This window comes from Penicillium mononematosum (assembly GCF_028829835.1).
Source record: "Penicillium mononematosum strain IBT 11891 chromosome Unknown utg000005l:1.0-9366267.0:1.0-9372171.0, whole genome shotgun sequence".
Taxonomy (NCBI): Eukaryota; Fungi; Ascomycota; class Eurotiomycetes; order Eurotiales; family Aspergillaceae; genus Penicillium; species Penicillium mononematosum.
In genome coordinates, this window is record NW_026643275.1 from 546334 (window position 1) to 566669 (window position 20336).

General features: G+C 50.5%; 11 protein-coding genes across 11 annotated transcripts; 6 read left to right on the forward strand and 5 right to left on the reverse strand.

The window, feature by feature from the left end:
- Positions 1–317: 317 nt before the first annotated feature.
- On the forward strand, positions 318–713 carry N7519_008331 (cytidine deaminase family protein; the record flags this gene model as incomplete). Its single annotated transcript, XM_057295107.1, has 1 exon — positions 318–713. One exon carries the CDS (start codon positions 318–320, stop codon positions 711–713), a length of 396 nt encoding a protein of 131 aa, XP_057142989.1.
- A 246-nt stretch (positions 714–959) lies between these two features.
- pmeA (putative pectin methylesterase) lies at positions 960–2037 on the reverse strand (the record flags this gene model as incomplete). Its single annotated transcript, XM_057295108.1, has 3 exons — positions 960–1375; positions 1433–1518; positions 1598–2037. The coding sequence occupies 3 exons, from the start codon at positions 2035–2037 to the stop codon at positions 960–962; spliced, it is 942 nt and encodes a 313-aa protein (XP_057142990.1).
- Positions 2038–2758: 721 nt separating this feature from the next.
- Positions 2759–4030, forward strand: N7519_008333 (putative extracellular exo-polygalacturonase; the record flags this gene model as incomplete). The annotated part of the gene is made up of 2 exons (XM_057295109.1): positions 2759–3159; positions 3223–4030. 2 exons carry the CDS (start codon positions 2759–2761, stop codon positions 4028–4030), a joined length of 1209 nt encoding a protein of 402 aa, XP_057142991.1.
- Positions 4031–4189: 159 nt separating this feature from the next.
- On the reverse strand, positions 4190–5967 carry N7519_008334 (putative 2-methylcitrate dehydratase; the record flags this gene model as incomplete). The annotated part of the gene is made up of 3 exons (XM_057295110.1): positions 4190–4806; positions 4877–5654; positions 5716–5967. The coding sequence occupies 3 exons, from the start codon at positions 5965–5967 to the stop codon at positions 4190–4192; spliced, it is 1647 nt and encodes a 548-aa protein (XP_057142992.1).
- Positions 5968–6611: 644 nt separating this feature from the next.
- Positions 6612–8561, reverse strand: N7519_008335 (DNA cytosine methyltransferase; the record flags this gene model as incomplete). The annotated part of the gene is made up of 2 exons (XM_057295111.1): positions 6612–7041; positions 7108–8561. The coding sequence occupies 2 exons, from the start codon at positions 8559–8561 to the stop codon at positions 6612–6614; spliced, it is 1884 nt and encodes a 627-aa protein (XP_057142993.1).
- Positions 8562–9508: 947 nt separating this feature from the next.
- On the forward strand, positions 9509–11369 carry N7519_008336 (amidophosphoribosyltransferase; the record flags this gene model as incomplete). Its single annotated transcript, XM_057295112.1, has 3 exons — positions 9509–9593; positions 9655–10107; positions 10165–11369. 3 exons carry the CDS (start codon positions 9509–9511, stop codon positions 11367–11369), a joined length of 1743 nt encoding a protein of 580 aa, XP_057142994.1.
- Positions 11370–11843: 474 nt separating this feature from the next.
- Positions 11844–13397, forward strand: N7519_008337 (endonuclease III domain-containing protein; the record flags this gene model as incomplete). Its single annotated transcript, XM_057295113.1, has 1 exon — positions 11844–13397. The coding sequence occupies one exon, from the start codon at positions 11844–11846 to the stop codon at positions 13395–13397; it is 1554 nt and encodes a 517-aa protein (XP_057142995.1).
- Positions 13398–13728: 331 nt separating this feature from the next.
- On the forward strand, positions 13729–15818 carry N7519_008338 (uncharacterized protein; the record flags this gene model as incomplete). The annotated part of the gene is made up of 4 exons (XM_057295114.1): positions 13729–14004; positions 14095–14276; positions 14371–14983; positions 15024–15818. 4 exons carry the CDS (start codon positions 13729–13731, stop codon positions 15816–15818), a joined length of 1866 nt encoding a protein of 621 aa, XP_057142996.1.
- Positions 15819–16052: 234 nt separating this feature from the next.
- N7519_008339 (uncharacterized protein) lies at positions 16053–17624 on the reverse strand (the record flags this gene model as incomplete). Its single annotated transcript, XM_057295115.1, has 1 exon — positions 16053–17624. One exon carries the CDS (start codon positions 17622–17624, stop codon positions 16053–16055), a length of 1572 nt encoding a protein of 523 aa, XP_057142997.1.
- A 971-nt stretch (positions 17625–18595) lies between these two features.
- Positions 18596–18846, forward strand: N7519_008340 (uncharacterized protein; the record flags this gene model as incomplete). Its single annotated transcript, XM_057295116.1, has 2 exons — positions 18596–18616; positions 18673–18846. The coding sequence occupies 2 exons, from the start codon at positions 18596–18598 to the stop codon at positions 18844–18846; spliced, it is 195 nt and encodes a 64-aa protein (XP_057142998.1).
- A 327-nt stretch (positions 18847–19173) lies between these two features.
- Positions 19174–20226, reverse strand: N7519_008341 (uncharacterized protein; the record flags this gene model as incomplete). Its single annotated transcript, XM_057295117.1, has 1 exon — positions 19174–20226. One exon carries the CDS (start codon positions 20224–20226, stop codon positions 19174–19176), a length of 1053 nt encoding a protein of 350 aa, XP_057142999.1.
- Positions 20227–20336: the final 110 nt, after the last annotated feature.

A 20336-nucleotide genomic window follows, 5' to 3' on the forward strand; every position in this document is an offset into this window, starting at 1 on the left:
AGGATGACGTGCTCAGCAATCTCCCCCATAATCTTAATCCATGCTATCTCCTTACAGGGAACTTGTGCACTAAATTATCGTAGTCGTACAGTCACTTCTTCCCTCTTGTGCAATAATCAACTTTGAGCAGTCGGGCACCGGAATAGGAAATTTATCTCGGAGCTCCGCATTTCCCATCTGCTATGGAAACACATTTTAAGCTGCCCTTTTCTCTCCTCCAAAGATACACAAATCCTTTGCGTCGTAGCATCCAGACTATCACCATATCACATATACCTCTATCAGAAATCAAGCATCGAATCCCTTCATTCGTCACTATGGACTTGACTCCTAAAGAAACCAACCTCATCGAAATCGCAAGAACAACTATCAATGCAATCCCCAAATCAGATACATACAGCGTGGCCAGCGCAGCCCTCTCTGTCGACGGACGGATTTTCACTGGTGTGAACGTGTATCATTTCACTGGCGGACCATGTGCCGAGCTCGTGGTACTCGGTGTAGCCGCGGGTGCCGGGACTCCTCGTCTCTCACATATTGTTGCTATTGGAGAAGACGGCCAAGATGGAGTTGTTCTTAATCCCTGTGGTCGGTGTCGACAGGTGTTGCATGATCTGCATCCTGGTATTCGGGCTGTTGTGCGGAAGGATGGAGGGGTGAAATCTGTTTCTATTAATGAGTTGTTACCTTGGGGTTACGGGCTTAGAGAGTAAGATGCATACAACCAATGTACATAATACATAAACACGGAATATATATGCACAAGTAACACGCCGTTGAAACACTGGCAGTCAAGTCAATTGAAAGATACAAATTAGTCTGTAATCTGACTCCATAGTTCACTATCAACTCGAGTATACTCAATCAATATAAATAATCTCTCCACAACACCGTCTCCTTAGAATACATTGCACCAAGCTAAATCCTAACCTGACTTCATGGTCCACTGATGACTCGAATCAAATCCAAGTAGCGTAATCACTTCCCAAAACAGTCTCCTTTGTGACCGCTGCCGAGATATGAGTCTCGAACTGGCGCTCAGAAGTATCCGACCCGGCCCCAGAATTATTATACTCATAGTAGAGTGGTGTAGCTCCGTCCGCCATTGTCGTCCATCCCTTGGGATTAACCACACTACGCAGGCTGGAGTTCTGGAAGATGACGCGAGCAAGGACTCGCCATGGACGGCCAAGGAATACAGTGCCAACCTTGATAGCACTTGACGCAGCCTTGACAGTGCAGTCGTCAAATGCATACCAGGTCGTGTCGGTGGTTGTCTGGCGTGAACTGGCGGTTATGGCGCCAGGGCCGTTGGAGACAATGTCGCAGTTATTGAACCAGGCGGAGGCAGCGCCAAAGATATAGTCCACGGCTCCTAGAAATTGTCAATATATAATAACGAGATGGGTGTATGTGATAGAAAATGACTTACCCTCAACCTTGCAGTTGGCATAGTACTGTCTTCCCGCCTTGGCGTACAGGGTATCCTGGTATCCGGAGAACTGGCATGCATAGAAGCTGGAGTTTATCGGCATTGGCGACGAGTCTAGCATAATCAGTCAATAATTCAATACCAAAGCAAGAAATAAATACTCACGCAACAGCCTGTGCACCTTTCCCGAACCCGTTCACCACATTGATGTTGTGCATCTTGAACCCATCGGCGACAACATTCACAGTAGCACTCTTATCCAGCGAGCCAGCCTGGGGGGAAGAGATGGTATGGGTAATGGTAACGGTGTTTTTCTTGTACGTCTCCGTATCAGCAGTCTCACCATACAAGGTCAGAGCACCGGCATAGTTGATAGTAATCTGTTCCTCGTAGGTGCCACTAGCGACATAGATACAAGCCGCCGCTGAGGAAGAGCCGAGGGCAGTCAGGGCATCGCCGATAGTGGAGTACTTCCCGTTAGAACCGACTGTCAGGCAACCTGAGGGGGCACTAGTCCTGGCTGCGCGAGTGACTAGTTCGGTGGGTGCGGCCAGGACAGCCGTTCCCAAGGATAGGACTGTGAGGAGGAAGTTGTATGGATACATTTGGTAGAAATTGTTATTTTACCGAAGAAGGGAATGATTGTCGGTTTATATACGGTAAACGCGGAGAGCTCCGGACGCTTTTATGGATCTTACATGCAATGAAAACTAGTACTTCCGTATGTCTAGCATTTTGAGACCCATGTGAGTCCACTGGAGCTTCTGTATAGTAAAAGAGGCAGATTTATCCGAGAGATATTTCCATAAGCGGCATGATTTCTTCAGCCATCGTTAAGGGGTAAGTAGATTTGAACACGTATATCCACAGTAGATTAATTGCTCACTCTTTTTAGTTTGATAGTTTGCACTTGTTTCACTGAGTCCCCGGGCGTTCCGCAGCTCGTGGCTCCGATGGAAGTGGATCTTGTAGGGGTCGTAGATCAAGAGGAAAATCAACGCGGAGAAGTCACCGGAGAACAAACCATTCGGTGATCAAAAGGAGTATCTGGACCCTGAATATGTTTGAGAATGAATAAATGATATTCATTAAAGAAAGTTATTCCTCGAATGGCAGGGCTGTGGCTAAAAAGAGGGGTTTTGGCGTTTCATACATATATAGGTTTCAAATTGTCTCATTTATCCGGTGAAACATTTCCACGTGCAAAGGACATGAGAAGAGAAAAGGAGGAGAGAAGATGAGAAGGAAAAGTTATAAAAGCTGTGGATTCACTAGATATGTAGTTATTCCCACACCATAGCTGTGATACCTTGAAACACTTGCGCCATGTCGATAACAAAAGCCCTCGCAGTCTTTGCCCTTCTCGGCTCATCTCTCGCCCTACCAGACAGAACAAGACATAACCATGCTCGTGCTTCACCTTGCACACCAGCAGCAGGTGGTTCTGCTTCAATCGACGATGTTCCCGCTATCACGTCGGCAATCGCCTCATGCGGCAAGGGAGGCACTATTGTCATCCCCGCCGGCAAAACCTACTACTTGAACAGCCCACTGGATTTCGCAGGATGTGTTGGCTGTGACTTCCAAGTGGAAGGCCTCTTAAAATTCAGCTCGTCGACAGACACCTGGAAGGGGCAAACAGCAATGATCAATATCAAGAACATTGATGGACTTAAAATCCGATCTCTGACAGGCAGCGGAGTCATTGACGGAAATGGGCAAGATGCGTACGCTTTTCTTTCCTTTTGTTCCTTTCAACACTCATTCCAGTTCACTAATATAATGTATAGATGGGACCTTTTCGCAAAAGACAGCAGCTACGAGCGTCCAACCCTCCTCTACATCACCGGCGGCTCTAACATCGAGGTCTCCAACCTCCGCCAAATGAACCCACCCAACGTCTTCAATTCCGTCAAGGGTAATACCAAGACTGCAAAATTCTTAGATCTAAAAATGGACGCCACATCTAAAAGCGTCAATGAGCCGAAGAATACAGACGGCTTCGACATCGGCGCCAGCACAGATGTGACCATCAGCAACGTGAACGTGAAGAACGATGATGACTGCGTGGCATTCAAGCCCGGTGCAGACGGCGTCACAGTCAAGGATATTACCTGCACTGGAAGCCATGGACTATCGGTGGGATCGCTGGGGAAGGGTTCTGATGACTTCGTGAAGAATGTGCATGTGTCAGGCGCGACCATGATTAAGTCGACCAAGGCAGTTGGGATCAAGACGTATCCCTCTGGTAACGGCCACGGCATGTCGACAGTGAGCAATGTCACTTTCACCGATATTGTGGTTGATGGGAGTGACTATGCAATTCAGATCGAGAGTTGTTATGGAGAGGATGAAAATTACTGCGTGGAGAATCCCGGGAATGCGGATTTGACGGGCATTGTTTTTGACAAGATTAGTGGCAAGACAAGCGGGAAGTATAAAGCTGTTACGGGCAGTCTTGCTTGTGGAGCTCGTGGAACTTGTGATGTCAAGGTTGGTGCTTATACTGTTGAGGCGCCATCTGGGGGAAGTGAGGTGCTGTGTGCTAATACCCCGTCGGATTTGGGGGTGAAGTGCACTCCAGGTGCCTCGGGCTGAGAATGAAGGAGACATATAGTTACGCTGCGGATAGGGGAATACTGAATAAACACTGGAAAAGAAAAGCTCTATACAATTTTGCGGTATAATAAAAAATATGTTCGTCATACACGTGCGATTTCCGGTGGAGTACACCAGGCAAACCGTTCACTTAAAAGTTTACGAGGAGGCAATTGTCTTGTCCTTCACGTAGAGGTCGACATACTGGTCAACATCGTAATTCTCCAGCTCTGAGCGGTTCCAGCCAACCTTCAGTAGCTCGTCGACGCGAGCCTGGTCAAAGTGCGCCTCGATGTGACGCTTGTACTTGGCGAGAATATCAGGCTTGGCCTCCTCGCGGCGGAGACGGTGGCCCAGAGGAGCCTCGACGACAACCTCCTCCAGAACAGTACCGTCATTCAGGGTGACGGTCAGCGCGTTGGGGATAGTGCGCTTGCTGGGGTCGTGATAATCGGTAGTGAACTTGGTGTCCTCGACACAGCGGATCTTCTTGCGGAGATCCTCCAGTAGAGGGGAGGTGGCGGCCTCGGAGCCGTCAGCGTAGTCGCTAGCGGTCAGACGGCCAAAGACGAGCATGGTGGCAACCATGTACTGCACACAGTGGTCGCGGTCGGCGAAGTTGTCCATCTCCTTGAACTGCTTGTCGATGATGCGGATGCATGCCTCATGTGTGCGGTTGGTGATCTCTTTGATGTCCTTGGCACTCTTGCCCATGGACGCAAGCTTGGCATTGACCTTTTCAGCGGCCTCAATGGCAGTCTGAGAGTGGAACTCGGCTATTAAAAACGAGTTAGCTGTTGTCAATCCCATATAGTATCATTTTCTGTGAAACTTTCTTGTACTTACCAGGATAAGAAACCTTGAACAGAACGTTCTCCATGACGTAACTTCCGTAGGGACGCTGGAATTGGAACTTCTTGCCCTTGAACAGCACATCGTAGAAGCCCCAGGTAGGAGCAGAGAGAACAGTGCGCAGACCACCTTCACCCTTTTGGACCTTGAGAACCAGATTGACAGCGCGCTGGCAGGCGTCACCGGCAGCCCACGACTTACGGGACATAGTGTTTGGCGAGTGGCGGTAGGTACGGAGAGACTGGCCGTCCACCCAAGCCTGGGTGATAGCATCGGCGGTCTGTTTCTCAGTAAGACCCATCATCTTGGAGACGACAGCGGTAGTCGCAACCTTGACGAGAACAACGTGGTCGAGGCCGACCTTGTTGTAGGAGTTCTCCAGAGCCAGGACACCCTGGATCTCGTGGGCCTTGATCATGGCCTCCAAAACATCATGGATCTTCAGGATCTTGCCGTTGCCAAGGTTTCCACCGGCGCGGTTGGTGCGCGAGATCCAGTCGGCCACAGCCAAGATACCACCGAGGTTGTCCGAGGGGTGACCCCACTCGGCAGCGAGCCAGCAGTCATTGTAGTCGAGCCAGCGGATCATAGCACCGATGTTAAAAGCGCCATTGACCGGGTCCAGCTGGTAAGGAGTACCAGGTACACGGGTACCATTGGGGACGACGGTACCGTCCACAACAGGGCCAAGGAGCTTCGCGCATTCCTTGAATTTCAGAGCCTCCAATCCACAACCAAGGGTGTCCAGGAATACCAGACGAGCAGTGTCAAACTGTAGACCACCAATTTTAGAATTAGCAAGTGTTCGATCGTACCGAGCCGGGCTAACTTACTGCCAAGTCGGAATCCACCTTATAGTCGTGGATGTAACTGGCCATGTCCTGAATTTCAGGGTCATAAGACTTGTCGGTGTGAACCGCTGGGGCGGAAGATTGACGGGCAGCCATTGTAGAGAAACGGGGAGTGCGAGGAACAGAGATACGGGGAGTGATGGGGAGGGAAGAAGCCAAAGTGGGCAATCTGGAGATGCGGGCCAAAGTGCGGGGAGACGTGTGGGTCAGGCGTCTCACTGCGGGCAGGGACATTGTGAAAGGAGAATTGGGAATAGGACTGAAATTGAGGATCCAACAATTGACACAATTGGAAAGTGGGAGAAGAGGAGATGGTAGTTTATTTAAAAACAAATGGACGAAAGGAGAAATGTTGGGAAAGGGAGAATGTCCGGGGGAGAGTTCCAAGCTGACTGCATCCTGCCGAGGGTCGGTTACAGTCGGGTATTACTTCACTCGACTTTTTTTGTACACCTCTCTAACTCCCCAGGGCCCCTATTTATGGAATTAATTACCTTGTCTACAGGTCGTCAGACCAATAATTGTACGTTTACTTTCTCAATGGGCCGAATTGATTGCTACATTACCGTCCGTTGAGCTCCCCCAACGGGGATCCGAATATCGGACATAATCAAGAGAGCAACCCGTGGACAGACAATAGCTGCAATATGTAGCGAAATCGGAATATACGCGGCCCGAATATGCAAGAATGGGCAAGTTCAGAGTAAAAATCCTTGTGCTTGGATAGAGCTCACACCGAGCTCACAACCCCTTCGCCCTCGGCTGATCTGCACGTGAGGTCGCAGATCATCACCCCAGACAGCCCCAATCCCCAACTCCTTGCCCCTTCCTATTCCTCTGCTCTCGTCATCTCCCTCGCCATCACTCTCACTGATTAATCAGTGGAAGATTCCCATGGCCTCCTCTGTATCTGTCTCACGTAGAGACTTGACGATCTCTTCATAAATAGCCTTGGCGAAGAGCGGCGGCACGGCATTCCCAATCTGCTTACGCATGAATCTCCCAGTAAACTGGAAGTCAAGGGGGAATGTCTGCAATAGGGCCATCTCACGATTGGTATACGGCCGGGTGCCCGAGGGGTGGTAGTTGTATTCGCCGCCCCCGCAAGTAATGGTCCTAGCTAGAGAGTGGCGATCAAAAGAGGGTCGGTGGCTCAGAGCCCACCGTGCCAGTGCCCCTTCAACGTTGTGGTCATCGGCATCAGGAGGAATGTTGTCAATGGTGGATGAAATAGTTTCGCGGGGAAGTAAACCGTGACCGGGCATGCCATGGGTGGGTTGGGCATAATGTGGCAGAACTTCACCGGGTCTAGGGGCACGTGGTTAGATACATAAATATGGAGACCTGAAAAGCATCGTCTTTTACTTCACTTACCCCGCAGCAATGAGAAGAAGTCTCTTCCGCTCCTGAGGCACACCATATTCGTCACATCCCAACACCGACCAGCGAACAGAATATCCAAATTCAACCATGTCCAGTACAACTCGGTTGAAGATAACGGGGAATCGTTGCGGTAATCCCATGGTTTCCTCCATGGTCAGCACTCGGGGACGTGACTCCTGAATCAGACTTCCAGCCGAAAATACGCACGCGGAGTTGGCGTCATCGCGAGGACAGGGCACCGTATGCGCAGGAGACCAGGTCTGGCAGGGGGGTGAGCAGTGTGCAATGTCCACCCGCAAGAATCTCGGATCGTTGGTAAGAAAACTGAAAAAATCGGAATGCTCAACCTCTACGTCGTCAAAATTGAGCTGGTATGTTTCTAGAGCATGCTTGTCGATATCGACGGCCCATTGAAGCTTCAAGCCGGCCTGCTTGGCCCCGCAAGACACACCACCAGCACCACAGTACGCGTCACCAAATGTGTATGCACGGTCAGGGGCAGTCAAATCAATCACACCCTGTCTTTCAAGATCCCTGGCCATGGAAGACTTGCTAGCCTCACCAAAAGGCACAGTCTGGCCTCTCCATTCAGCACGCAGCTGGTTCGCGAGCTTGCCGAGTCCTGGGTCTGATTCAGCGAAGGTCAACCACTCAATGGCACACTGCTCTGCACTCAAAGGTGCATGACCAGGGATAATGACGACTCCATTCTGGCGAATGGTGAGCTTCAGTCGGCAAGTCAGTTCTTCTCCCGGTGTGAGGTTATTGAAGTCAGTCCGGTAGTTGGTGAAGCGAATGGGCACAATCCGCCTGACTCTCCTAATGCTAACGTGATCGGTGTTCTGAGTGAGCCAGACCAATTCATCGTTAAGCTTTGGCAGGTATGTCTTGGCTTCGGGGTGAGTGGTGCGATAAAGACGCCGGCCGAAAAAACGCAGGTCATGAGGCTGAGGAATCATATCCTCAACACGCATGAAGGAGCCATCATCAAGCTCCAGAGATATTCCAGGCTTGAACACAATACCCCCGATGTTTATTTCTTGCTGCACTGTCTCGGGCGTTGGGCTGCAGCTGGCGGACTGGTTGCTGATGAAAGATGAGTTGCCGGAGGAAGACCGGTCACTTTCTGAGTCGTCACCTGCAGTGATGGCGGAGGGAGCCGCAACGTGTGCCATATCAGAGGTCAACTCCTCAATCGCTTGATTGGTATCATCGTCACAAGTGAGATCGATGACGATCTGCAGGTTCTCGGTGGCCTGGAAGGAGGTGTGGCTGGCCTCCTGTATGGGTGGAATGCTAAAGGTCGCCGACAGATCTGACATGATGATGTCGTCGTCAGACGTTGTCGGCTCATGAGTTACTGCTCGAAACTCTGCAGTGCTCACAGGGACTGGGTCTCCAAAAGGAGACACCGAGATACGAGATCGATCATTGATATCAGCCATTGGTGGGATGGTTGACAGATGAAATCCTCCGTGCTCGGTTTGTGAGAGGATGTGAAGTCCAGGTTTGAAATCAAGGTTAACAAATCAAATTTCGATATCAGACCGATGGATGATCTTGGTAGGGTCTCACGTCCAGATGACTTGGCCTTCAGAAACACTTCTATCTCTATAGATCGGGTGTCGAAACTAGCCCCGCACGAATGAACACAATTTGATTTAAAGAGAAGTAGCTGGGGGCTTTGCCAGACCTTCTATACATAACAAGTTCCAACTGAAGCAATACGGATTCGTCTTTAAGTATTTCTATTTCAACAAAGCAGGGATGGCATCCAGTTTGTGCAGCATGAAAGACTGAAATAAAGCCATGGTTTTCATGTTATCTCATTGAAGATCGGCGTGGCACCTCCAAGCTGGTCTGTACACTTATCTATGTATGTATCAACATCCTCTATAGACGCTTAGCCCGTTCGGGATAGTACCGGGGAAACCCCCCAAGTTTGGAATGTGGGACACTGCTGACTCATGACATGCCCCCCGAGGTCGGCCCGGGCAGGAGAAGAGAAAATTTAATTCTGTGGGGCAGCACAACGACCGAAGAAACACAACTGCCATGGAATATTTCCCCCTCTCTCTCTCTCTCTTGGGGTGGTGTTCATTTCTAGTGATGACCATTCTCTAAAATTCACTCCTTCTTTTACGTGATTTGGTTTTGGTAAGTCGCATGGTTTTATTGTTCTTAGCTTTCAGCATATTCAAAGCTTCCCCCCTCTGTCTCTTATGATGAATTATGGTTTTTTTTTATAGATGTTAGACTTCCTAAACAATTGTTGCGGAGAAACACCTGGACTGATTTGAGACACTGCAATCTTGCTATACCTGTGAATGCAATGGATGAACACTGGTACTAATTCTCTTCGTCCATTCCAGAAAACCTACCCTCCGTCAGTATGTGTGGTATTATTGCGCTGATCCAGGCGAACCCCTCATCTGCGGCCGCCGTGGATCTCCACGAGGCACTTTACCTTCTCCAACGTGAGTTCCGGCCAGAATATATACACCTGCGACTGCGAGACTAAAGGTTTTGGTATCACAGATCGTGGTCAGGATGCAGCCGGTATTGCAACATGCGCATCCGGCGGTCGGATCTACCAACTTAAGGCCAACGGCATGGCTGCCAAGGTCTTCCAGGAAGGTGCTAAGGTGGCCAACCTTCCTGGCTCCATGGGAATTGGCCATTTGCGGTATCCAACTGCAGGATCTAGTGCCAACGCTGAGGCCCAGCCCTTCTACGTGAACAGCCCTTACGGTATCTGCTTTGCGCACAACGGTAACCTGATCAATGCCGGGGACCTCAAGAAGCATCTTGACCTTGAAGCCCACCGTCATATCAATACCGACAGTGACAGCGAGCTGATGCTTAACGTCTTCGCCGATGAGCTAAGTGAAACCAAGAAGGCCCGTGTCAACCACGAGGACCTCTTTGCCAGCTTAACTCGCATGTACAAGCGCTGCGAGGGTGGATGGGCCTGCACTGCTATGCTCGCTGGTAAGTTATGAATCATTCGTGGTGTGCTCTAGTCAATGGTACTGACTCGTCATCTAGGCTTTGGTATCTTGGGTTTCCGTGACTCATACGGTATCCGCCCCCTCATTCTGGGCTCCCGCGAGTCCCTGGATGGACCTGGCATGGACTACATGATGTCTTCTGAATCAGTAGCTCTGGACCAACTTGGCTTCACCAACCACCGTGACATTCAGCCTGGCGAGGCGGTCATCATCGCTAAGGGTGGTGAACCGGTCTTCCGCCAGGTGGCTCCCAAGAAGGCCTATGCCCCGGATATCTTCGAGTATGTCTACTTCGCTCGTCCTGACTCCGTCATGGATGGCATCAGTGTGTACCGTAGCCGGCAACGCATGGGTGACCGTCTCGGTGCACGGGTCCTCGATGTTCTGGGTCCCGAGATCGTCAAGGATATTGACGTCGTCATTCCCATTCCTGAAACAGCGACTACGTCCGCGACCAATGTCGCACTCTACCTTAACAAGCCTTACTGCCACGGTTTCGTCAAGAACCGTTACGTCTTCCGCACTTTTATCATGCCGGAACAAAAGACACGGCAAAGGGGTGTCCGCCGCAAGCTCAATGCCATGAAGGCTGAGTTCAAGGACCGCAATGTCCTGCTTGTCGATGACAGTATCGTGCGTGGTACTACCAGTCGCGAAATCGTCAACATGGCCCGGGAAGCCGGCGCTAAGAAAGTCTATCTTGCCAGCTGCGCACCGGAGATCACACATGCTCACATCTACGGTATCGATCTTGCCTCTCCTCAGGAGTTGGTTGCACACAACCGGAACTCAGAGGCCATCGCTAAGCACATTGGTGCGGAAGCGGTTGTCTTCCAAACTCTACCTGATCTGAAAGACGCCTGTGCCGAGGTTGCCCGCGAGAATGGGCAGGAAGAGCCCACAAACTTCGAGGTCGGTGTCTTCTGCGGTAGCTACATTACCCCCGTTTCATCCGGTTACTTCGAGCATCTGGAGTCCGTCCGTGGCGAAGGCCGCAAGATCAAGGCTCTTGACAAGGCCAAGGAGGCTGTCACCAATGGGTTTGCCAATATGACCGACTTCCAAATTGCCGCCCACGGAGTCACTATGGACACCAACGGCAAGATCATCCCCGCCATTGAGAACGAGTCGGCAGCGATTGGTGCCGCCAAGAAGGCCAGCAACACCGAAGACCAGCATAACCCGAAGGTCTCGGACCGCATGGACATCAGTATCCACAACCAGGCTGACCATGAGGCATGATTACGAGACATCTGATTTTTAAACATTTTTTAGAATTTTTTTTTCCCTCCACCATTTTGGTAATTTTGCATTGGGTGTCTGGGCGTTTGTTTGAGGGAGCATATGTGCTGAGTGGCTCAGCCACGATTTGCTGCTATATGATGTGGAAACGATGTGGAAATGCATTGAAAATACCAATACCCGGTGTCTTGAGATACTCCTTGTCAATAATACTTGATGAAACTAAAATAAATGCAATATTCCAATATTGTTGAAATGCTGTTTTTTCATTTTGGCCATTGTCCCAAAGAGGCAGGTCACGTGTCCGTGTCATTGGAACCTCCATGATGCGCATTCCAAGCTTGATGGTTCAAATGAACTGATACACCTCGATATATCCTGTATCAGTTATCGGTTCTTGTACACGTTGCTTCCCCGAAAACGTTGAAAGAACTTGGTGCTTGCTGCAGGTCCTTTGGCCTGACCTTCTCTACCATGGAACGCCGCATTACTCGCTCTGCAGCACGGGCTGCCGCTGCATTGATTGCAGGGGAAGAAAACAGCCCTCCTGTAACCCAAGCACCGAACACAACTAATGTGAACAAACGAAAGCGTCTCAGTCCCACTGGCAATTCCAATACACCCAATACTTTGAATACACCCAAAATTAACTCAAGCACCAAGCTGAAAACCTCCAATGATCCCAATCCCGCAATTAAGAAAGAGAAGCCAGTTCCACGCCTGGACTTGTTCGATGAAGTCCCTCACAACCTAGGGTCTATGCCGGTCCCATTGTCCATAGCAACAGACCCCACAGTCTCCTCGATTGCTGGATCTGACAAGGAAAGCCAAACTTTGAATGGCAAACAAGTCACCGATCTAGCTACTGAGCTACAAGGCACTGTGAACAAAGCTACAACCAAGTTGAAGAAAGAAACCAAGGTTCAAACTACCCCAACCGGCCGCAAGCCAAAGAAAAATACTTACGGCTTGACACCTGGTATCTCTCCTTTCCCAGAATTGGTTCGACCAACCGCTGAGGAGTGTGAGGCTGTCAATCAACTGTTGTCAAGCGTGCATGGCGAAGTCACTGTTCCGGCAACCATTCCCGAACCCTCCCTGACAGTCACGGGGTGTGGTGAGGTCCCATCCGTTCTAGATGCTTTGATTCGCACTCTTCTCAGCGGTGCCACCACGGGCAACAATGCCGCAAAGGCCTTTGGCGGGCTTGTGCAAAGATTCGGCATTCTTTCAGAAGGCATCGGCAAGGGAAGTGTGAACTGGGATGCCGTACGACAGGCCACTGTGAAAGACGTGTTTGAAGCGATCAAAAGTGGTGGATTGGCCGACATCAAAAGCAAGAACCTCAAGGCGATTCTCGACATAGTCCACAAAGACAACCAGGCGCGTCGAGCTTCATTATTAGATTCTGAGTCCAAGAACGACTCAGCGTCCAAGCTAGTACCTGAAAGAGCTGAAAAGGACAAGCAATACGAGATTGCCTGCGCAGATCAGAACTTTCTCTCCCTCAACCACCTTCACAATCTCACCACAGAAGAAGCCATGACCGATCTGATCAAGTACCCCGGAATCGGACCGAAGACCGCCGCCTGCGTGATATTGTTCTGCCTCCAGCGACCCTGTTTTGCCGTTGACACACACATCTTCCGGCTCTGCCGCTGGCTAGGATGGATTCCTGCCCGTGCAAACGAAGTAACTGCCTTCAGCCACCTGGAAGTGCGCATCCCCGACCACTTGAAGTATTCGCTCCACCAGCTGTTCATCCGGCATGGGAAGACCTGCCCCCGGTGCCGAGCTGCTACCGGCCAGTCCAGTGCTGGCTGGGAGGACGGCTGTGTCATTGATCACCTGTTAACTCGCGACGGGAAGCGCAAGGGCAACGGTCCGACTGTAGTTTCTAAGAAGAAAGCGGCTTCTAAGCGGGTGGCTAGTAAGCGTAAGAGAACGAGCAAGGATTCCGAGGAGGAGACTGAGGAAAGCGAGAGTTCGATTCTCGACGAAACGAGTGACGAGGGAATGCATTCATGACAACGAAATTATGTGGAATGAAGGTGGAATCTTTACGAAATCAGGATTGATCACATCGGTCTATGACGATGAATGGCTCAAGCACGATATCTATACTTTATATTATTATCTATTTACCGTGTTGCTATTCCTCAATACAAGTGTATTATTATTGCCATCAACTCCATAAAACAAACCTGATGTTGGATCGCTGGTCTATATTCCAAGGTTGTATGTACTATGGCAAGACCAGTACCCCTTATCGTCTTATCGTAGACACGAAAAGTCTCCAAAAACTCCCTTTACTCCCCCAACAACACTTTCCAGTTGTCCAACTACACCAATTCCCGCCATGGATTGTCTGGCGTCCTACATTCCGCTCTCGCTGCGCACTCTTCTGGAGGCCTACGCGCCTCCCGGGTCTACAGAGTACGCCCCGTACATCGGAGTCGCGTTGACCTCCCTTGCCGCCGTATACGTGGGGTACCTCTACCTCCAGAGTTGGAGAGAGGCAGCGGTCGTTTTCAATGTCCCTGTCCCACCAGAAGTGCGCAACAGTGGGTCGATCAAGACATGGGATGAGGTTCAGGGGCAGCAGAAAATGGTGTTGCAGGATCAAGCTCGGGGAGTAAGTTGACAATCCTGGTTTTTGACTTGGGATCCTTTTCTTGCGGCTTCTTTCTCCTGTGATTAAGCTAACTGCTTATCTACTATACAGAAATGGAACCATCAATTGATTATGAGCTACTGTCCTGCCGATGGGAGGGTGCTCGGTAACGGAATCAAGCCCGCCACGGTCGAAGATGTCAACAAGGTCGTTCGGGTTGCGAAAGCTGCTCAGCCAGAGTGGTCAAAGACTACCTTTGCGGAGCGCAGAAAGGTTCTCCGGACACTGTTGAAGTATGTGAATTGGCAAATTCGCTCCGCCCTATGAAGCATTGGACGTGCTTTGCCTACGGCACCCCATGAGGCTTGTTTAACTAACATCTCACAGATATGTCTTAGACCACCAAGACGACCTCGTTACCGCATGCTGTCTCGATTCGGGTAAAACAAAAGTTGACGGCTCATTCGGCGAGATCCTTGTGACAGTGGAGAAGCTCAAGTGGACAATCGACCATGGCGAGAAAGCACTACTACCAGAGCGGCGGCCGACCAACTTCCTGATGATGTACAAGAAGAACATGGTCACGTACGAACCGTTGGGTGTAGTGGGTGCCTGTGTGTCCTGGAACTACCCGTTACACAACTTCATCGGACCGATCATCAGCGCGCTGTTTACCGGTAACGCAGTGGTTGTCAAACCGTCTGAGCAGACCGCATGGTCCGCAGTCTACTTCCTCGAGATGGTGCGCGGTGCGCTCTCTAGCTGTGGTCACTCGCGCGATCTGGTGCAGACAATAGTCTGTCTACCCAATGTTGCCGATGCATTCACCTCGCACCCTGATATCGCGCATCTAACTTTTATTGGATCCCGACCTGTGGCCCACCACGTCTGCGCATCAGCAGCCAAGTCACTCATCCCTGTGTGTGTCGAGCTGGGTGGCAAAGACCCCGCCGTCGTCCTGAGACGACTCCCGCACTCTCCGCAATATCTCCTCTATCGCGTCTCTCCTCATGCGCGGTGTCTTCCAATCATCCGGCCAGAACTGCATTGGCGTCGAGCGTATCATCGCACTCCCCAATGCATACGAACGACTCATCGAAATTGTAACTCCACGTATTCGAAATCTCCACCTCGGCTCTGTCCTCCTCGACACCGCAACCCCAGACGTTGGTGCTATGATTTCACCTGCATCATTCGCCAACCTCGAGACACTCATCAAGGAAGCTGTGCAACAAGGCGCACGCCTCCTCGCTGGCGGCACCGAACACAAACACCCAGTCCACCAACATGGGCACTACTTCACACCAACTCTGCTAGTAGACGTGACACGCGACATGCGGATCGCGCAAACAGAGCTCTTCGCCCCGATCTTCCTCATGATGCGCGCCGAGTCCGTATCCGACGCAATCGCCATCTCCAACTCAACGCCGTATGCACTAGGCGCCAGCGTCTTCGGACACCGACAAGCGGACGTGCAAGCCTGCGTGTCGAAAATCTCCTCCGGAATGGTAGCGGTCAACGACTTCGGCGCCTTTTACGCTGTGCAGCTGCCGTTCGGCGGCGTGCGCGGATCCGGATATGGCCGGTTCGCGGGCGATGAGGGGCTACGCGGTCTATGCAATATTAAGTCAATTTGCGTTGATCGCTTCCCTACTTTGATTGGCACTGGTATCCCGCCGCGCCTGGACTATCCTATCCAGAACCGGGAGAACGCGGCGGATGCTAAGGGTGGAATTGCGGCTTGGGAGATGTGTAAGGGCGTTGTTGAGACGGGATATCAGTTGACGCTGGGTGGGCGTATTGCTGGTATTTTGCGGTTGTTGAGGAATATGTGATAGGCTGTCTCTTTGGGAAGTCAGTCAAAAAGCCTCGTTACATATTGATATTTTGTACTATACATAGTCCATCTTGCTGTTGATAATATCTCTAGCTGTGGGAACATTTAATTCAAAGTAAATTATTCTTTCAGGTCTATATGCTGGACTCTCTTTATGTTACATTATATTAAATCTAAAAAAATCCGGACATATCCCTACCAACAAAGTCTCATAAGACTACTAGGGACAATCTCATGGAGGAAGAGAAGGACCGAACTTCTTCAGCCAGTGATCCTCGGTCCGGAAGGAACTCTCCGTCATCCAATTTCCGAATGGTTGACGGAAGGGATCAAGAACCTCTTCGACAAAACGGCAGCCCTCAAGGTCCAGGATATCCAACTGACCATTACAGAACAGCTGACCAGCCGGGAAATCATGAGCATACTCAACCTGCGCAGGGAGCCGCAGCACGAAATTCGACAACCAGCGCGCAAACTTGCCATTCATCTGGTTATAAGTATTCGGATTCTTCCTCTCAAGTTCCATATTATCGACAGCCCATTTCGTGATCTCGGATGACCAGCTAGGCAAAGACTCCGCACTAGCACGGAGGAGAGCCTCAAAGAAAGCCAAGTTGAGATGTGGCTTGTCACGGCCGGTGCGGGTAACAGCGAGGAAGTGTTCGGATGGGATCGTATAGTATACGCCGCGGCCTTGGTTCTCTGATCTATAGCGGAAGAGAAACTCGTCAATTTTGAGGAGGGAAATCATGGCGTTGAAGTTCTGGTGACGGATTGCATTCTGGATTCCTTCGTTCAGGGCCTTGCGGTCGATTTCGGTCAGGGTCGAGGGCGACAAGGAGCTGTTTGGTGGGGTCCAATTGCACGAGGTCATACGCAGCATCTCCAGAAAAGCAACGTCTTCTGGAAGGAAACCGTTGCTGCGGCCTCGGAGAAGATGGGGTGGGAATTTGCACAGGTCCAGTGCAGGGATATTGGTAGTCAATCCAATATCCACACAATGGAGCTCGGTGGTGACCATTGGAATGACATGGAGCTTATATTCGTGAGTGTCTTTCAGTGCGTTCGGGGCCATCTTGAAGAACTCTGGGGGCATGTGAGCGAGTTCCTTCATTGGCCCGCCCGTGCCGTGGAAGATGCGGACGCTGTCGTCCTTGCGTGCCAGTAACTTTTCAAGAGCAACCTGCTCCTCTTTCTCCATCTTCATACCGGCGTTGATCCAGCGACGGTAGATAGTTAGGATCTGCATTGTCGGAATCTGTTCGCGCACGCGGTCCACGGTACACCACTTGCACTTGAAGACGGCTTCCTGTAATCGGGCACGCTCATCCAATTTGAGAGGAACATAGTCAAGCGGGACCATCATACGGTCGATAACCTTGCTACGGGGGTGTTCGAGCGCATCATTCCAGAACGCAAGGAGGATGAGAGCGCGGTAGATGTGTTCACCCGAGAGGGCACGGGATAGGAACGGCGAAGCTCGTGGGAAGTTTAAATTGAGCGAGTGCAGGAAGATCTGCTCGATGATCTCGACGGGGAGGGCTTCAAGGAGGGACAACATCCTGCGTGGAGTATGCGGGCGCGAGATTCCGGGTCTGGGCGAATTAGAAGGACGGTCGTAGGGGCTTGACCTCGACCGAGAGGACCGAGAGGACCGAGAAGAGCTGCTCCGCATCGGCTTCTTGAAGATGCGACCTGGTCGGCGCTTCGATTTGGGGACAGCGGAAGGGTGTGAGCTTGCAGAGTTAGGCAGAGCAAGCTTTGTCCGCGTCACGGTTTCATCTTCGCCTTTTGCTGAGCTCATGGAGGAATTGAACTTTTTTCACTATCTGGGGTATATCAATCTGTGAGCTTGAATCATTTCTGAGTCGTGTATTATTACTATTCAATGTTGTAGTATGTTGTACTTCGCATATCAACTATGCAGGTATACAACGTCGCAGGCCAACTCCGAGCCGATTGGCGGAAAAGAGTCCGAGAGGCAATGACTTGGCATTAGGGCTTGGCATTGAAGGGCATAAAGGTCACATGATGACACATGAACTTGATTTCACCCCTCTCTATTGCTAAATTGGGTCTAGCTTATTAACAAATGACGTCAAGGATTATCAGTGGAAAAAAGCTATGCTGAGCAACAAGAAAGATCGTTCAAAAGGGTTCAACATGGCTAAATTGAAAATTAAAACTGGAGCTATTCTTAAACACTTGACGATCCGTTTAGAATCCACCAATTGCTCCACCGAGCCTATGTTGTAAACAGATTATGTGCTTTCGAATACAGCTGAAATCAAGGAATGGCCCGTCTGTGTCGTGATGACGGAATGATCGGTTGTACCTCGTGTATCCATTTAGCCATGTGCTCCATACAAAACTCACAGCTGCTCAACTTTGATCTTCCTCTTTCATTTTTCATCAGACCTTGGAATCCTATCATAGCTTGTCCAACGACGTCATTGGCGTCTGCACCTTGTCAATTCTAACGCCTCGCAAGACAAGCTTAACTGCACGAACTTGTCTATCTATCGCCTCTTTTGGACACCACTTACGTATCTGAACAAGAAACGTTTGTCCTTGTCTTAGGCGATCGTCATTACCATTCTTTATTTAAACCATCTTCCCATCTACTTCATTATCTTCAACATGCACCCTTTCAGTGATCCAACTGTCCATACACACGCTTCCTCCAGCTCAGAGTCTACTCTCACCTCCAAACCGAAATAAACCAATACCTCGATACAAAAAGAAAAGCCCCAAGAAAAGCTCTTCATCTTCAATATGGGTGCTGTCGTCTCTTGCGTATGTGAAGCCCATCTGCTTTCTATTAAAATATCAACTAACATACCTGCCTCTAGATCCAAAGCGTCTTCCGCGCTATCGGTAGCTGCCTCATGGCTATCGTCAATGCCATCGGTTCCGTTTGTCATGCCATCATCAGTGGTGTGGTCACAGTGATCGATGTTATCATCTCCTGCCTGACTTGTGGTTACTGTGGAAAACGCAGGCGGGGTCGTCGATCAGCAGTCTGATAGGAAACAAGCTATCATGTCTGTGCACACATATTGAGTCAATGGGGATAGAAGGCCTGGCTATGGGTTACGATTGTTATGCCGGCGCGAATTTTCTTTTGTCATTACATCTTCCTGGAGAATATACCCCGTGGCGCAGTTTCTAATTGTGAATCGTGAATCATATTTTGAGATATGAAATACTTTACATCGACATGTATTGTTTCTGTTCTGTAGGAGATGGACATACGTAGAAGAATGTATATACACATAGTGGGTCTGGAGTATAACCATGAACTTGTAGATATATGACTGAATATACACAGTCCTATTCAAGAAGCAATTATATCAAGGCCCGTCTTTCGGCGCGGATGACTCAACATATCGCAACAAGTCCTGTTTTGCTTCTGCGGGCATATCATCCCAACGCTCATTCAAAATAACATTCGCAAATGGATCCCCAGGCCCACTCCCACAGCGCCGGACGAGGGAATAATGGGAATGTTGTAGCGGCCAGCGAGCAGGGACGCGACAATTTGCAGCCCGGAATGATATACGCAGCAAGCGACGGAAAGGCTCGATCTTGCGCGTTCGAATCAGACGATATGTGATCTCAGAGGATCGGTCCGGCCTAGCCTCATCCTCGTCCAGGTAGAAGTCCGCAGAGAGCAGCTGCAAGAACTCAAACTGCGCATCTGACCAGGGCGAGCGCAAGACCTTATCCGGAATGCGCCCAGGTCCAATAGCCACTGAGCACGGCAGCCGGAAGATGTCGTTCTCGTGGTATATCTCGTTTGGCTTGCGAATCTGGACAGCGCCAAAATGGAACCATATTGCCACTTTGCGGTCGACCGTGCGGGACGATGGGTTCCGTGAGGCTTCCTCTAGCTGTGCGGGGATGATTAGATCCCCTTTCCCACGCCGGCCGAGTACGGCCCAGTCGCAGGCTTCTAGGTTTTCAAAGTGTGGATCCAAATTTGACAGCACTGCTCGGTCGTCCGGATGGAAGACCAGGCCGGCACATTTGCGTCGGATGGCATGGGCAACGTACTCACGCTGGCATCTCCGGAGCAAGGGAAATGTGCACCACCGACATGCCAGCAGGTCGGTCTGTAATTGTTGGCGTTCTTTCCAGGACAGGGCCCAGAAGTCCAAAGGTGGGGGTAGGAAGTCCGGGGTAAAGAAACCCTCTCGCGAGCCTGAATTGGGACTGCTGAATGCAAGCCGAATGAGCCAGGTATAGAGTAATGGGGTGGACAGTGCTTGGCTGAGACGTGGTGAGGCACGAGGGAGATTCACTTCAAGACTATGGAGAAAGATCAACTGAAGGATTTCCACAGGCAGTGACTCAAGGCGCGAGCACGGGTGGTCGGCCAACGGATCGGAGGGGCCTGGGCCCATTTGCAACAGTGCGTCTAAAGGTGATGTGTTTTTATATAACTTGTATAGCTTGCTCGTAGCAAGTCGACGATCACATGTAAATCACACAGTGTGTTTATAGTTGTAAATGG